At 38.8% G+C, this 18,064-nt stretch overlaps 1 protein-coding gene across 10 annotated transcripts in view; it reads right to left on the bottom strand.

Annotated features, from left to right (window-relative positions):
• KIAA1841 (KIAA1841 ortholog) overlaps nt 1-18,064 on the bottom strand; it is a 47,912-nt gene that overhangs the window by 25,406 nt on the left and 4,442 nt on the right. For 8 of the 10 annotated variants that reach the window (XM_038751144.1, XM_038751142.1, XM_038751146.1 and 5 more), the window contains exons 1-8: nt 13,223-13,372; nt 10,747-10,933; nt 9,214-9,307; nt 7,320-7,558; nt 5,724-5,782; nt 3,804-3,964; nt 1,716-1,802; nt 1,483-1,593 (exon numbers count right to left, since the gene is read on the bottom strand). In XM_038751144.1, the coding sequence (XP_038607072.1) occupies nt 1,483-1,593; nt 1,716-1,802; nt 3,804-3,964; nt 5,724-5,782; nt 7,320-7,558; nt 9,214-9,307; nt 10,747-10,933; nt 13,223-13,372 (1,088 nt within the window). Of the gene's footprint in view, nt 1-1,482; nt 1,594-1,715; nt 1,803-3,803; nt 3,965-5,723; nt 5,783-7,319; nt 7,559-9,213; nt 9,308-10,746; nt 10,934-13,222; nt 13,382-15,150; nt 15,264-18,064 lie in introns of those variants that run through there. The other 2 variants (XM_038751148.1, XM_038751147.1) reach the window with 2 other exon arrangements.

Here is an 18,064-nt window from a genome sequence, read left to right as displayed (position 1 = left end):
TCACAGGAAGACCTACAAGGAACTGCGAGGAGAGCTGTGGACAGGCAAGAGTTACTTGTTATCGGCCCTACGGCCTTGCATAGACGGGTGTTGCTTGTTACTGGTTTTGAAGGTTACAGAATGGCTGTGTTAGTTATAAACACAGCAACGTGGAAAAATACAGAATGTGACTGAAAGATATAAAAGTCTTGCTGCTTAACCCAATAAACAGTCTCCTTGTCCACCTTGAGACTCGCCTGGCCTGCGTTCTTCCATTGCGAGTGCCTGTCTCCCCACTGTGCTGGACACGTGGAGGCAGACGGCAACAGTTACTGATGTGCATCTAGCTTTACTTCTATTTATTCTGATGACTTGACACCTGACCACATGTTTTGTTTTGTTGCCTGTCTCCCCCTTCTAGACTGTGAGCCCGTTGTTGGGTAGGGACCGTCTCTATATGTTGCCAACTTGTACTTCCCAAGCACTTAGTCCAGTGCTGTGCACACAGTAAGTCCTCAATAAATACGATTGAATGAATGAACTGCTGTTGTTATGAAGCAGCTACATGGCACAATGTTGTCAATGATGACATAATAATAATGATGATGATGGCATTTATTAAGCGCTTATTATGTGCAAAGCACTATTCTAAGCGCTGGGGAGGTTACAAGGTGATCAGGTTGTCCCACGGGGGGCTCACAGTCTTAATCCCCATTTTACAGATGAGGTAACAGGCACAGAGAAGTTAAGTGACTTGCCCAAAGTCACCCAGCTGACAATTGGCAGAGCCGGGATTTGAACCCATGACTTCTGACTCCAAAGTCCGTGCTGTTTTCCACTGACCCACGCTGGTTCTATGCACAGAGGGAGAGGCAGTTTGCATGCCATTAGTTGTAAGGCTTTTTTGTACACCAGCTACTCAAAGGTTTCATTTTCTTGGGTTCTTCTGCAAAAATAAGGTCGCCAACTCCAGTTTTAATGCTAGCTACAAAATTATTTGTATAATTTTGGTGCAATCTTTTGAAAGTTTCGTTCTGATTTGACCATGTGCCAAAAGGTTAGACTGAGACTTTAGAAAACATTCATGATACTTGCTATAATGCAGTCTACTTGAGCAATTCCTATAATGCAGTCTACTTGAAGAATTCAGTAACGCTTTTCAGTCCATCTCCATTAGATTAGAAGATCTTTGAGGGCAGGGATGCTGTTTTCTTGCTTTTTTATAACTCTGTACAAGGTTAAGTATGATGCTCTTCATACAGCAGGCACTTAAATGATATATGAAACAGAAATTTCCCATATTTTGAAGTTTAAAGCTTGCAGTGAATACTGGGCCAAGACAGCACACATAAGCATCGTTTCCAATAGAATGACAGCAAAGCACACAGAACAGAACAAAGTTAAGTGCACTGTGACACTTAGTTTTTAGAAAAGCAGTAAAGTTGTCTCAAAAAGAGAGCGACATTTACATTCAAGAAAGCAATAAATTCTATTCCATCTTACCTTAAGTGAATGTACACAATGTTCCCATGTTGATCTATATTGATTTTTCCTGGAACACAAGGAATTCTCCTTTCCGTTTCCTTAGTTAAAAGTTTCTTACACAAACAGCATCTACATTCACATGCAATTCACAAAGAAAAAAATTAGTGAAACTTGCAATTATGAATAAAATAATGGCAAATAATTCATCTGATATATAGTTAATAATAAAGAGGACTAGAAAATTATTATACTTGTATAACGTTGCTGCATTACTTCGGGAATCTGGATTCCGATATTCAGAATCAAACAGTCTTTCGATCTTCTTGCAAAAAAGTTTGCTGTTAATGGCAAGCAGAAAAAAAAATTCTTTTAAAATATCCGATTTCTACTAACTAGAAAAATATTTACTCATTAGCCGTGAAAATAAGGATCAGTTTACACGCCTACTATATAAAGGAAATCATATTGGATCTAACTGGAAAGTAAGGTAGTGAGCCAAAAGGAAATAACTCTGTCTCCTTTCTCGTTCTGTTTGCTTGTGATTAAAATCTCTGCCTACTGAGTACACCTGACTGTATCTGTCCCAAGTAAATGCTTGTGTTGTCTTTGGGAGCATTATACGTTACTGTGGATGGGCAAGGATGAGAGGGTATCAGTGAAAATATTGTGGGTCTAACTATTTTTGTAGGTCTAATGATTTTTTTAAATGGTTTTATAGTGGTTTATACAGAAAAACATTCAAAGGTGGGTGGTAGATCTTCAAAGTGTTAGACAGAATTTACACTGCATGGCCTAGTTAAGGATGGCTCAGAGATGGATGGTTGGATGCTATTTCGTATAGGTCTTCCCTCATTGGAGGGCTGGTGTTGTGGGGTGGTTTTGCAGTCAGGTAATTGCTGGGAGTCTTCATTAAATAGTATTTATTGAGCACTTACTGTGTGGAGAGCACTGTACTAAGCACTTGGGAAAGTACAATACAACAATAATGGCATGGTCTAGGCATGGTCTTTTTCCTCTCCCCCTCTTCCCCCTCTCCAACCCCCCCATCTTACCTCCTTCCCTTCCCCACAGCACCTGTATATATGTATATGTGTTTGTACATACTTATTACTCTATTTATTTATTTTTAGATTGTGAGCCCACTGTTGGGTAGGGACTGTATATGTTGCCAACTTGTACTTCCCAAGCGCTTAGTACAGTGCTCTGCACACAGTAAGCACTCAATAAATACGATTGATGATGATGATGATGGTCTAGTGAAAAAAAAGCATGGAAGTGGGAATCTGGAGAGCTGGGTTCTAACCCAAGCCCTGCCACTAGCCTGCAGCGTGACCTTGGACGAGTCATTTAACTTGTGTCTCAGTTTCCTCATCTGTAAAGTCGGGGATCAGACAACTGCTCTTCCTAACTTCTAGTTTGGGAGGTACTTCAACAGGCCCCTGTATCTCTACCTCAGGGCTTAGCCCATAGAAAGTACTTAATACTGTAAAGAACTTTCTACGTTATCCCACAGGTAGAAGTAAATGTCTGCTGATGCCGGACTGCTCCTAGACAAAGTTTTCCTCTGCACCATTGGTGTGTGAGAAATGCTTATTCCAAACGGTAAGGAGCCAGAAAAGGTGCACTACCCCTGAATGTAATTTTGATATCAGCAGCATAGCCTTCAAACCAACAGATACGTCTATTCTCCCAAATGTGGTAAAATTGGGGCATTCCACCTCAATTTTAAAAAAGTTAAAATTTAATAAAGTAAAATTGCACTTCATTATTGAGAATAAATAAAACTCTCAATAGGGAAGCAGCGTGGCTTAATGGCAGGAGAACGGGCTTGGGAGTCAGAGGTCGTGGGTTCTAATCCCACCTCTGACACTTGTCTGCTGTGTGACCTTGGGCAAGCCATTTAACTTCTCTGTGCCTCAGTTATTTCATCTGTAAAATGGGGGTAAAGGCTGTGAGCCCCACATGGGACATCCTGATTACCTTGTATTTACCCCAGTGCTTGGCAGATAGTAAGTGCTTAACAAATACCACAATTATTATTATTATTTATTAATAGTCATTTCTATCCCATCCCCTATATCGTAGGTACTTTATTTAAATTTCAGTTGGATGGCTTCCTTTCTCCCCATGATTTACTGGAACATACTCTATAACCCCTTGTACTAGGCATATCTCATTTATCAAAAATAAGTGACAAGCATCTTACTGATTACTACTGAACTGCCGAGTCAACACTAGTTTTTAAAAATGTAACTTCATCAGCAAAATAAAAAGGCATAGAGGGTACAGATTGACTTTAAAAAAAGGCATACGTTTAGAAGCTAACGATTGAAACATACCTCTTAAATTTATCTTTCTTGTCCTTTACATCATCAACTTCATTGTGCGTGAAGAGGTCAGCTATACGAGTAAGGAGATTAGCATTAATACAGTTCATGTTGCATGGGGTGGCTACAATGGCATTCATGTTTTTGTGGCAATAACGAATACATTGTTCAACCTAAAGGAAAAAAAAGTTAAAAAAATTAATTTTGAAGTTTAAAGGAAGCCCCATATTAATACATTTGAATAATTAAAAAATGATTATATGCCTCACTTAGGTACTGATTAGTCAACTAATCAAACTGTCAAACTGTCTAAAGCACCATTCCACAGATGTTGCCAGATGAGGCTTTAAACTCTATTCCCAGCTAAGTATTTTCCAAGGATCATGGAGCTTTCCAAACTAGGAAATATCCCTCACAAAGATACACTAGTTCTCAGGGCACCTAGGCCAAGACAGTCAATACCCAACATTACGAAGACCTCTTGAAAAGTTTTCATTTAGTGTTGTGTGCCATGTCATTTAGGTAGAAAGCAAATTTGCATAAAAAATAATATTTATAATAATTGAGAATACATAAAACTCTCATCCAAATAAAATAAAAACAAAGAAGTAAAGACAGTTACATTTTCCATCCTGGCGCTTACCTCTAAGTCACAGGAACACAGATTTTTTAAAATCTTACATTTCACATGGGCGGTAATGCCATATCAATCAACTGTATTTATTAAGTGCTTAATATGTGCAGAGAGCACTGTACTAAGCGCTTGGGAGAGCACAAAATAACAGAATTAGCAGACCCGTTCACTGCCTACAATGAGCTTACAGTTTAGAGGGGAAGACAGATATTAATATGAATAAAACATTAATATGTATAGATGTTAAATGATTATTCTTACATATAGACATGTGGAGATAAATGTGGGATACATAAGTCTGCCTAGTATCTTTTATTGGTTTATAAAAGAGAAGTTATGTACTTGGCTATAAAACAAGCTTCACTGATGAAAGCAGAGAAGATAATAAGACCTAGCCTGGCATAGTGAAAAGATCACAGTATTGAGAGTAAGGAAAAATGAGTTCTATCGGTTCCACCTCTTGCCTGTTCTGTCACCTTGGGCACCTTCTCTGTGCCTCAGTATTCTCATCTGTACAATGGGGTTTAAATACCTGCCCTCCCTCCTGCTTAGACTGCAGGCTCCATTTAAGGCAGGGACTATAAATGATCTCATAGTATTAGCTTAGCATTATCATGTTAAAGATAGTTCTGTCATTTTATTTTCACAACACTATTTAATGAGGGTGGGTTTCCTTTGAGATTACTGCCAAAACAAATGTCCTTTTGGGAACAAAGTTAATGCTCTCATTCAGAAGGACTATCTCTAAGTAAGCTACTTCCTTGGAATACACCATAATTTGTCTAACAAATCATTAATCAGTGGTTTAAAAAATGGAAGATTAGTCAATCTTTATTGTGGGCAATTTAGCCTGTTCTGATCTCTTGAACTGAAATAGTCAGAAAGGTAAATTACCAAGAATGATAAATTACCATCTTCTAGACACCTAAAGAATGGAAACTTGAGATGCTCATGGTAGTCAAATACTCATCAAGTATAATAGTAACTATGTGCCAATGTGTCTGCTAACTCAGTTGTACTGTACTCTCCCAACCGCTCAGTATAGTGCGCTGCATCTATTAGCACTAAATAAATACCACTGACTGACAGCCAATCACTGAGCCCTGAGGTATTTAAAAGATAATGTGGTCAGGACAGTTCCATCCACATGGAGCTCATACCTTCAAATGTTAAGTGCTTACTATGTGCCAAGCACTGTACTAAATACAAGATGAAAAGGTCACACAAGTCCCAGTCCTACATGGGGCCCATAGTTGACAAATTTTGCTCTCTCTGCTGAGAATCTTATCAATACTTACTAATGAATCCATCTTAAGAAATTCTGAAGAAATAAGAATTGAAATGGCATTCCCTGGCTCTAAAAATAAAGAAAAAGTGGTTAATTAAGTGGTCCCTTTGATCTGCAGGAGAACTTCCATAGACAGGCTCCACGTCACTTAAAAGGAGGTTGTTATTTTTCTGAACAAGTCAGATCCATGGAAAAACTTAGTATATTATAAAAGAGTAGCTCAGATAAACAGAAGAAAGAAAATTCAAAGTTAATTTTAGGGGAAAGTGAAAATGGGCAAGAGAACGGCTCTGTAATCAAACATACAAGCAGAATGCTTTGAGTTACAGAATAAGGCAAGGTCGACTCTTTTCTTCCCTTACAAAATAGAGCCTAAGAAAAATTCTTTCTGAGCATTTTGTCATGATTAAGTTGTTCTGCATTGCGTTAAATGCATGATATACCATAAAAAATTACTCTATTAAATATATCACTACTACAAGGATGCTGACACCACTTCCTAAAAATGTAGAATATCTGACTTCAAAAGGTACATGGATGATCAGGGAGGGAAGAGCTCTTCAATGGTGCAATTCATGTAATTTATTTTTGACAATCTTCAACCTACTCTACCAGTCATATTTCAGAAAAAAATTAAAAAATGTTATGGCTGCCAATTTCCAAGAAAGGGTGAAATTTTAGCTAATGAACTGATATCAGTGTCTGGAATGTTGTAAATGTTTGGAGGCTTAAATGCAGATTTATGAGTGATTTTTAATAGTCATGCAAATCGAATTGAGATTATTTTGAGAAGTTTTATAAATGCAGACATTGATTTGGAGGTTGGGGGGAGGTCAAAGTTCCACTCCTCCATGCTTGCTCAGGGAAGTGAAATACTGCATCAATCTAAAAGGGCTTTTACCTTCCTCTTCCATGAAAACCCACATGCTTATTGAGAAAAAGGTTCATATTCCTTTTTTAATATTCTACTTCCTTGGCTAGTTTATTCAAAATGATCATGAAACTCAGATGTCATTCTCGTGGTTGATGGTTCGCTTGCCTTGGACCACTGCAAGTCCTTCAAATTAAATTAAATGATTCAGAATTTAATGACTTTTCAGAAACTCTTCTCCAGTGTTCAAGTGTCATAGTGATCGTTGCAGGAGAGTTTTTCAACATAAAATATAGCCTTCTGAAATAAAATACACTGCAGACATTAAATCTTGAACTTACCAATAGCCTCTTCCTTAAATTCTCATTATAAAATATGGAAATTTGAGTTTGGAAGCAGGCTGGAATTTTGTCCAGAAACAACTGTGCTGGGGTAGATGGGTTTAGCCACATTCTCTTACTACAAGTTTCTGTCCTTTGGCAGCTGATTGTAGAAATGTCATTTTTAATATTTGAAAACTTATTTGCTTGCTAGGTATCCCATTTCAATCAGTAAAATACAACAATAACAATTATTTAAAAAGAATGATGTGTTGATTTCCTAATAGTTGTTGGCACCCTGGTTACGAATAATACTCTGCAAACAATTTTTTACATTTCATCATCTGGGCTCAAATAACTCCCAGGTGACATTCCAATTTCTTACTGAACAAGTGAGTAATAGATCATCTGTTACCTAAAGTGGGCATCTGACAATCACCATTCTCTTTAGTGTTCCTTTTAACATATCTTATCAACCAGTTGAAGATGTGAACGTCACAGTGAACTGAAATGTCCACCTCTTCCCAACGCTGGGCATCCATGGATAGATATTCAGCAAAATACTTCATTTCTGATATCAAAAGATCACGAGGGCAAATAAAATCTTCTTTCAAATTTTTTGCTTCATCGCATACATGGATCACCATATTTGGCCTTGATAAAAAAAATTACACAGAAAAGAAGTTAATTACAGATAAAGTTGAGGAGCCAAACAATACTGAAATTTACTGGAAATGGGAGGGGAAAAAATCCGGCACTTTTTGTCTCAAATTTGAGTTCAACAGTATTTGAATATTACAGGATTTTAGAAGTGGTAAGTTCACTTGATAAAATATCAACTTTTATTTTAGATTAGCATGCCAAAAATTCTTAATGGTCTAATGTTTAGTTAATAATTTAAACAAAATATTTTCTTGTCCCTCTATAATTTATTTTTAATTTTGAAATTGAGGTACATTTTAAGTTTACAAAAGCACCAGTCCAGTTTTAGACTTGTCATAGGTGTCCACCTTCAACGTAACTGTAGAGCCCTAGTTAAGAATCATTAAGATTTATAAAGGCCAAAAATATTTTTCTTCCTGACAAAGAATGCTTATTTCTTTGCATTAAACACTAAAAAAAGTTGTGTGTTTGACTTCAGGTGAATTTCTATTTCTCAGTACTGATTTTTACAATTTTAAAAAATCAAGAGGGTCAGCAAGATGGCAAAGTGGCTGATTAATGTGTGAAAAATGGCATTGTTTTAAAAGAATGAATGAAATTGGAATATTCGATCGGAATTCGATAAAGATGATTTCAGTGAATTAAGAAACCCTTGAATTTTCTTTACCCTGCATTTAACATTGTCTTACTTTGTCTCAATCCACATCTGCCTCTGTATTACCCCAAAAGAACAAAAAGGAGGACTTTAGGGGTGGTTGGAGATTCATCAAAGCAATGAGCTATACACAAGCTAGAGTACGTTTTTAGAAAGGTACAGTTTCTCCCCACCCCATGCTGGGTCGTAAAGAATAGCACAAAAATAGATAAGGATACGACTTGTTCCAATCAAGAATGGCTTCTATATGCAAAGGCCTAAATTATTATAAAGTTCAAATTTTTAGACTATCAATATCAAATGATTTACATCTAAATTTGTCGTTTTCTTACTCCTAGGCAATAAGTTAGTTTAAAGAACTTAGCCTGAATGCACAAACAGTATTAGTTAGGAAAAGAACATAGTTTAGGAGCTCTTTTTAGTTGGCAATCATTGCTTACTTGGTCTTTGAGTACAATGAGGTTTGTATGCAACAAAGCTTAATAAAAATACATTGATCCTGAATAGCATCCTACAGATTTGCAATAGTTAAATTTTCCATAATACTGTATGCCAAATTTCCCAACCAAAACTCCAAACCCCCTAAAATACATCTTGTGGGTAATAAATTGGTAATAAAAACAGCCGAATCCCTAGGATAGGTATAAAAGTGTCAATGAGGTGAAAAGATGGTGAGGGTTCTTTGGACTCCACAAGTCATTTATTAAAATTTGGCAATTAGACTTTGTATCCCCTTCAACTTCCACAAGCCCCCAAACTGCTGCATGTTTTGGAGCTAGACAAAACAACATTACCAACAGAACCGCAAAGTGTAATTAATGGGGTACTTCAGTCACTGACATTATCACTGAACATAAATAAAATTATCAAAAATATCCAAGGTTCGATCATTTAAGAATTCAAAGTTATGGTAAACAATGTGTCTTCTAACCACAGATATACAGTTTAAAGTTGATATTAGCTGTTAGCTAGCAAACAACTGGCCTCCTACCCTTGAGTTTCATCAGCATTTTCTCCACCTTTACGAGTAGTACAGTTCTCACTTTCTGAAGAACAATTCCTTGTGGAAGCTACACTAGGTCTTCCTTAAATGCAGAAACAAACACATATAGAAAAAAGTTAGCGTTTGAGGCTGGGTGGGGGCTTTCTACATTCTGCATGGTAGTGGTGTGAAAAACATCATTTCCAATTGTAGGTGAAGAAATCGCAGGTCAAATAGCATTTGTTCTTTCATTTTTCTTACAGTACAGAAGAGGTAGTATGGAAAGACACGGAGTGGCTTAATGCAGGTAAAATATTTTTTTCCCAAATAATACAAGTAGGTAACACAATAAATTAGAGTGCACTGTTTTCCAGAACAAGGGAAATACATCAACCAATAGCTAACATAACCACATTATATTATCCAGACTTCCGCAGATACGGCTAAAATTTAATCTCAACAGCAGAGAGCTCCCAGAAGTAAAGCAATGCACCCTCGGAAACTAAGGATGGGGGAAAGGATCATTCCATCCTTCCCCTAGACCTTCTGGAAAACTACATCTGCTTCATATGGAGAATCATTAGTGGAGGGAATGTTAGAAAGGAGCTAAGTGAACTCTTCCCCATTAACCCCCAACACTACTGAAAAGGGCTAGCGTTAAGGTTAGGGATAAATAGAGAAATTGGCTGGCAGCTATGCTGATTGTGGATGTCTGTGTGCTGTGCTTGGGAAGGGACAGAGGAAGGAAAGTGGGTGTCACTTTGTTAGCAGATTTTTATTTCAGAACCAGTCCTCCTGCCCTCCTCTCCCTCCCCTAATTCTCCAGGAGCAAATGCCATCATTATTATTATTATAGGAGAAAAATAAAATTAATCAAGTCCAATTCTCCTATGCTCACTGGGAGGGGCATTAACTCTTCCAGAGCCAGGGAGCCAACTGTATTCAGCAAAATATGCAACCTATCTCCTCATGGCCTGAATTAATGCCCGGCCCTGCATTATCAGACAGTAAATTTAGGCACTGGGAGGATTAAAATGAATGCTTTTTAAATTACTGAAAACATGCTTTCTGCCAAGCAACGAGTCTGGCAGAAGACAAGTTGTGGTTGACAGGGAAAAACAGTGGCCCAAGAAGAAAAGATCGTTGCAAAAACCCAAGAAAATATAACCTGAAACAAAGCCAAAGAGCTCTCTCAAGTAACATGAAATATTTTTAAAATTCAAACTTTAAATCAGGAAAATACAGCACACTGTATTTTAAAGGTAAGCATTTGCACATCATCTTATTTTTCAGTTAAATTTGCATCTTTAAGGTTTCAACAGTAGAACAGAGGTATAAGGGGGAGATTTCATTAGGAAAGCTAGAATTTCACCAAGAATAAGAAAGATGGCTATGGTAAAAAAAATCATTCATTCATTCAATCATATTTATTGAGCTCTGACTGTGTGCAGAGCACTGTATTAAGCGCTTGGAAAGTACAATGCAGCAATAGAGACAATCCCTGTCCACAATGGGCTTACAGTCTTTGTTCTAAAAACTTACCTGTTTTGGAAACTGTATTCTGCCCAAGAGGTGCCTCTTGAAACTCTTCTTGCGTATCAAGGAGTGAAGCCTGGATATATGTTGCTAGAGTTTCAACAGGACTCCCTCCAGCAGCCATCAGAGGATTATACTGGTTGTCGACAGGTGAGTTTCCACTGCTTTTCAGCTCCTCAAACCTTTTTGCACACTGCCAGGAAACAAAAAGGCAATGAAGATTTGAAAACTATAATTTCTTGTTTCTGAAGTAGTTCCTTTTATAAAAATTATCACTGCAAGTATGAAACATGTGACCATTTCCAAATATCAAAAAGCATCAGCTTCTGACCACTCCCCAGTACTTTTAATGAGTCAGCACTGACTCTTCCTTAAACTGATCTCATTGTAAACCATATTCAGAATTTTCTGTCTTACCTATGCTTCACCCTAGTTGTTTTTAATAGATGTGTACAAGCACAAAAACATGTACACACGCTCTGTTGCAACACTAACAGACATAGAAGAATTGTGTGTGTGTGTGTTCTTCTGTTGCTAATTGTTGAGCTGCCTTGATCAATATTGTGTCCAGAATCATTGAACTTCTTCACATAAACACTGCTCAGAGAGCCATTTTACAGATGTCCAGTGAAACACAAATTAAATATCAACTGAAGCTAATCCACACACAGTTCACGCCGGCCAATACGAAGCTCTACACACACACACACACACACACACACACACACACACACACACTGCGATAATGACGGTGGTGGTGGACTCTCCTGTTATGAGCAACAGACAAGCCTTGGAACTGAAATCTTGCGTGAAACAATTAAATTATAGTGATAGTGGTTTGCAAAGTGCCAGTTACACACTCTTATCCTGGCCAGATGTGTTCTACACCCAAGCACTTATATTTCATAGATTGAATGAATCTTACTTGGCATTTCATATTCAAAGATGATACCACGTAGGGAAACTTACCTTTGGTGGTGGTGTGACTTAAAATACCAAAGAACTGATCACCAAAAACATACTGCGAACCTAAAAAACCATCCCTTATTGCCCTTGAAATATCTGCTGTGTAGCACATGACTGGTTTTTTTTTCCTCCTTGATGTGACAATCTACTCAGTTTCCACTTGAAAAAATACAGCTTCTTTCTTATTTACAAGCCATGAGGTTGGTCTATCTGCTGAAGTTATCTCCCCAAACTAAGTTATATTGCTGTACTGTCTTGGGTTATACTCCACTACATCTCTTAAAAATTTCCTTTTCCCCGCCCTGTTCTTGATTGCCCCTTTTCAGCTCACCACCCAGCAGCTATTTAAGTATCTTACTACCACCTATTCACCGCACACTTCCCACTCATGGCTTGTGGCATAATGGAAATGGAACAAAAATGACTTAAATGGTCCTCTCCCTGTACAGATGGATAAATCTATAGAAGTTGATTTTTATTGCCTAGTATCAAAAGCACTGATTAGTTCGTTCATTCATCTAGGAATGCCTCAAGTAGATACTCTGGATAAGAGTCTTCGAGAAGGGAAGGGGCAAAATTAGACAAACCAGAGGTTGGAAGTTTAGTTTTGATTTATTCAAATCAATGGCTAAGTCTATAAAAGAATCATTTACTTATTTCTTAGTTGTCCTTGTTACAGAGAAAAATGAATCTAGGATTCTGCAGCCATGAATATGAAATTATCAAACATAAAAACTAAGGCACAGAAACACTTCTTTTGGTGTTCGGATAAAAGTATTAATTATGAACCTGCGGCAACACAAATGTGTCTGCTAACTCTGGTGTACAGTACTCTCCCAAGTGCTTAATACGGTGCTCTGCGCTTAGAAAGTGCTCAATAAAAACCATTTACGATGATAACATTCATTATCAAGAGGAGAAAATGTGAAACTTTCTACAGAAACGTTCAGGCCACGTTTCCCCGCTCCTCAAGAAACTCCAGTGGTTGTCCATCCACCTCCAAATCAAACAAAAACTCCTCACCATTGGTTTTAAAGCAGTCAATCACCTTGCCCCCTCCTACCTCACCCCACTACTGTCCTACTATAGTCAAGCACTTAGTACAGTGCTCTGCACACAGTAAGCGCTCAATAAATATGATTGAATGAATGAACCCAGCCCGCACACTTCACTACTCTAATACTAACGTTCTGACCGTTCCTCCATATCTCGCCACCGACCTCTCACCCACAACCTGCCTCTGGCCTGAAACACCCTCCCTGTGTCTGTCTCCCAAACGTATAGTACAATGCCCTGAAATGCTCAATAAATACAACTGAATGAATGAAACTTACAAATGTGCAAAAGGCGGCATAAACTTTTAAAATAATCAAAGTGAATTCTGAATAATGAAAAGTGTGCTACCTAGAATCCACTTATATTTTCTAATATCTGAGAAACACTGCATGTTAAATACTCTGTTCTGGAGGGTGGAAACTTTCCCTCAGACACCCTTAATTTTTTTTTTTTTTTTTACCTCTTTGGACGTAAATCCTGGAACAAGCCTCGCCACAGTTTCCCAGTTGATAGGCTGAGGGACTTCGATTAAAGAATATAGAATCATGTCCAATACCATTTGATTATTGTCACAAAGAAAATTGTTGTTTTCTGGATATCCACGACTCATCTTTTAGAACTGAAATGAGGGGAGAAAAGAAATGTTCTTTATATGAAATCAAGTAGTCATGCTTTTCCACACTTTATATCTATCAGACACTATTCCTAAGGATTCTTCAGCAGTCACCTAACACGTATAATGAACATGAAGCAAAGTAAATTTTATAGTGCAATTTTCAGATCCGATTTTTAATTTTATACACTTAAAATGAAAATATACATTCAATTATGTCCATTGATCCTAGAAGAAACAATATATAATCGAGTCCGCCATGCATTTTGGTTAGGATACAGAAGAGGAATAGGGAACACTCTTTCTAAAATGTTAAGCTTGGTGTACCGTGTTATCAGAAGTAGCTACTTGCATGCACACACGTATGTGTGTGATATCTGAAAGGGTAAATGCTGGCATCAGCTTTCCTTAATCCTCATGTTAAAAGGAAACTGGCTGTACCATTTTGCAAGTGGGAAAATTGAGGTATAGACTGATCAAATTTTTGGTCACCCTGAGCAGAGGAACTATAATGATTTAACTTCCAGGTTAGCGCTCTAATCAAAAGAACATGTTTGACCAGGGACGGTGGCACTTTGTGTTGTCTATAAATGTTTATAAAAACATAGCTTAGTAAACTTTTAAAAAAAGTGCTAACAAATGCTTCAGATGTCAGCTAAACGACATATGTTGTGAGAGTATGACTAGCACATTATATTTTTGCTCCTCTGTTTTATGATTGGTGAAAGTTTTATTATGAGGCTTGCCAATCGGTGGCCCTTCGGTGGCTTTTAATTGCCACTTAGGCATTGCATCAGATAACCTTCACTTAGTTTGTGTGGTAAATAAGTTTGTTAAATTGACTTTGGGGGCTTCTGACAGCCTTCTTTTGAAATAGTGTGTATAAAATAGTACTTGAAAAAAAAAGCTGTCAGTGTAGCAGTACGAAGATGGAGAACATTTGGAAGATGGTGTGTATGTGTGTATATGGGGCATATCAGGCCCTCCAAGGGATTTGATTGTGCTCTTAGGACCCCTTTACTCCTTACTCATAAATTGATGGTAAAGGAAGAGAGAGAAAGAAAATGGCCAACTCTATTGTACTGTACTCTTCCAAGTGAAGCAGTGTGGCCTAATGGACAGAGCCTGGGCCTGAGAGTCAAAAAAAAACCTGGGTTCTAATCCCGGCTCTGCCATACGTCTGGTGTGCGACTTTGGGCAGGTCACTTGACGTCTCTGTGCCTCGGCGACCTCATCTAAAAAATGGGGATTAAGACTGTGACCCCCATGTGGGACATAGACCGTGTCCAACCTGATTACTCTGTATCTACCCCAGCGCTTAGAACAGAGCCTGGCACACTGGTACATGGTTAACAAATACCATAAAAAAGTGCTTAGTATAGTGCTTTGCAAACAGTAAGCGCTCAAATATCACTGACCCTGATTGGAAGGGAAAGCAAAAAAAACCACCAGCTCTCTCTCCCATCCTTCAACAGGCTCATTTTTGCAGGCCCTGTACCTCACGGTAAAGACTATAAAGGCCTCTCTTTGAAAGAAAACCTCCCACCTAAAAGCTGAAGACACTTAAATGAAAGTATCCAGGGGCTACCCTATTGAAGAACCTCACAATCATGACCAAAGCTCTATAAGCCGTACGTCCATTACTTCTGACATCGCATCACATTCTACCAGATATGAACCGATGGATGGACATTCTCTAATTCCACAGTAGTGTTCAATCCAAAACCCAAGTGGCAAAAGCAGTGTTATAGGAGTACTCCCTGTAAATCACTTACCTAGGTCAGGGTGCAGGAAGGGAATCAATCAACCATAAGCAAGGGTTTCTTCCAATAGGATGTAGTGGTTACCTAAGGCATGAACTTGATTAAGAGTTCCCAAATTTCAGCAGATAACTGAGTGAACTTTTTTGTACACTGAGAAAATACATTTATTGGAAAAAACAAAGAGTTGTCACCCGGCAGATTTTTCTTAAAGTTTTTTTAAAATTACAGCATCTTGGGGGAGCAGCATGGCCTAGTGGAAAGAGCACTGGCCTGGAAATCATGGGACCTGGATTCTAACTTTGGCTCTGCTACTTGCCGGATGATGGCCTTGGAAAAGTCACTTCACCACTCTGTGCCTCAGTTTCCTCATCAATAAAGGACAAATCATCTATTAGCCCTCCATCAGACTGTGAGCTTTGTGGGATGAGGACTACCCAATCTGCTTATAATGCATCTACCCCTCCAATTCCTACAAGTACTTGGCACACAGTAAGTGATTAACAAATACCACAATTATAATTATCTTGCGAGGACTGAATGTAATTTGAGAATGCCTAGTTTTCACACAGCAAAAAAAGGTAAATAATTCCCTTGATATTAAATTCATTTATTAATATTAATGTCTATCTCCCATGCTAGACTGCGAACTCATTGTGGGCAGGGAATCTGTCTGCTGTATTGTCCTCTCCCAAGCACTTAGTACAGTGCTCTGCACACAGTAAAGTGCTCGATAAACAACCGCTGGATTGATTAGATATGTGCCTCTTATAGACTTTGTCAGCATCCATCAGCAGGCAACTGAGAGCTCGGTTTTGAAAAGATACGGATTTAAAAATATCTTCAAATGGGGGTAGGCTCTGTGAAGCAATCATATAATACTCTTTCAACATATAATATCCTGAGAGAGCTAAGCGACAATGCTCCACAACTCATGGAACAAAGATAACTCTCAGCCCAACCCTTTAAGAGGGACTTCATTTGGATTTGTTCAGAATCTCCTGACACATGCACCTAATAACCACTGTGGCCACAGTAATAATAGATTTACCTATTTAGAAAAAAAAAGTAAACGAATATAAGATCTTGAACTTAGCAGTTATTAGTGAGCTTAAGTATCTTTGTGAGAAAATGTGCATTTAAGGAGATTTTTTTCTGTTTATTTTGAGCTGAGTAATGATATTCACTGTATCTTTCCAATTCCACAGCATCTATTTTTAGGGGTCACATGGGAGACCGCATTGCACTTAGAAAAAAACAACTAATTCTGCCTGCATAATTAAAAGCACGTTCAAGAATTTATCACTGGAGTCTGAACGAGAATCCCGAATTAATTTAATTCTGAGTAGTTGAAGCTTTCACCAAATCTATAGCAGTAAACCGCACATTCCCACTGTCTGAAATGGGTAATACGGTACCGCCAACTGGTCCAACACAAAAATCCCGTAGTTAGAAAACCCTTTAACGTATACTGTTTAAAAATGGAAACTACCCACACTTACACGGGATCCTGGAGGGAGTTTCCATGATCAACATTAATACAAGGGATTTTGATTTTGAATTTAAGTCAAGCTATCCAAACTGGTCCACACAAGTGGCCCAACTATTTGCAGAGAAGAACAATGGGCTTAGTTTCAGCCAACTGAATATATTAGCTAAACCAATATCTGACTTCTGGAAAGTGTGTTAGATTATTTCTCCCCCCCTCTCCAGCTAGGGAAATAAATTGTGTGGTTCCATATTTTTCTCTCTGCCCAAGAATGACACGGAGAGGAGCACACACACATACACAGACCCACACGCGTGCACACACACTCACAAAGACACATACACACAGTTACACAGAGTTCATCTCTAGACTGTAAACTCGCTGTGGGCAGGGATCGTGTCCGTTTATTGTTTGTACTCTCCTAAATGCTTAGTATAGTACTTTGCACACACTAAGCACTCAATAAATATGACTGAATGAATAAACAGAGACAGACACACACACACACAGTTACACGGAGACACAATTACACAGACACCCAGACAGTTACACAGAGCTCACCTCTAGACAGCAAGCTCCTTGCGGGCAGGGAATGTGTCCATTTATTGTTCTACTGTACTCTCCCAAGCGCTTAGTACAGTGCTTTGCACACAATAAGCACTCAAATACGACTGAATGAATGGAGAGACACACACACAGTCACACAGGGACACAGTTAGAGACAGAAACACTTGCAATTATACGAAGACAGACGCAGAATTACAGACAGGCACATACCGTCACACAGACACACACAGTTGCACAATGACACACCCGCGGTTACACAGAGACACATACACTTACAGACACACACAGTTCCACAGGGACACACACACGGTTACACAGAGACACATACACTTACAGACACACACAGCTCCACAGGGGGACACACACACGGTTACAGACACATCCGCTCACACACGGAGACCCTCACAGTGACACGAACAGAGTCACCCAGTTACACAGAGGCACACACACTCACAGACGGGGATACACTCACAGTGACACAAACGGAGACACCCACACAGTTACCCAGACAGGGGCACACACACCCAGTTACACAGACACATGCAGAGTTACACAGAGACACACACAGTTATACAGAGACACACACACACAGTTACACAGAGACACCCCCGCAGCTACACAAAGACACACACACCCAATTACCCAGACAGGGGCACACACACCCAATTACACAGAGCCAGAGACACACAGTTTACCCTGACAGGGACATACACCCCCAGTTACACAGAGACATACAAGACCAGTTACACAGACAGAGGCACACACGAGACACACACACCCAGTTACACACACACACATCCAGTTACACAGAGACATACACACCAAGTTACACAGACAGGGGCACACACCCAGTTACAAAGACACACACACATC

The sequence above is a fragment of the Tachyglossus aculeatus genome, chromosome 9 (genome assembly GCF_015852505.1).
Source record: "Tachyglossus aculeatus isolate mTacAcu1 chromosome 9, mTacAcu1.pri, whole genome shotgun sequence".
NCBI classification, from domain to species: Eukaryota; Metazoa; Chordata; class Mammalia; order Monotremata; family Tachyglossidae; genus Tachyglossus; species Tachyglossus aculeatus.
This window is presented reverse-complemented; position numbering and strand designations above follow the sequence as displayed.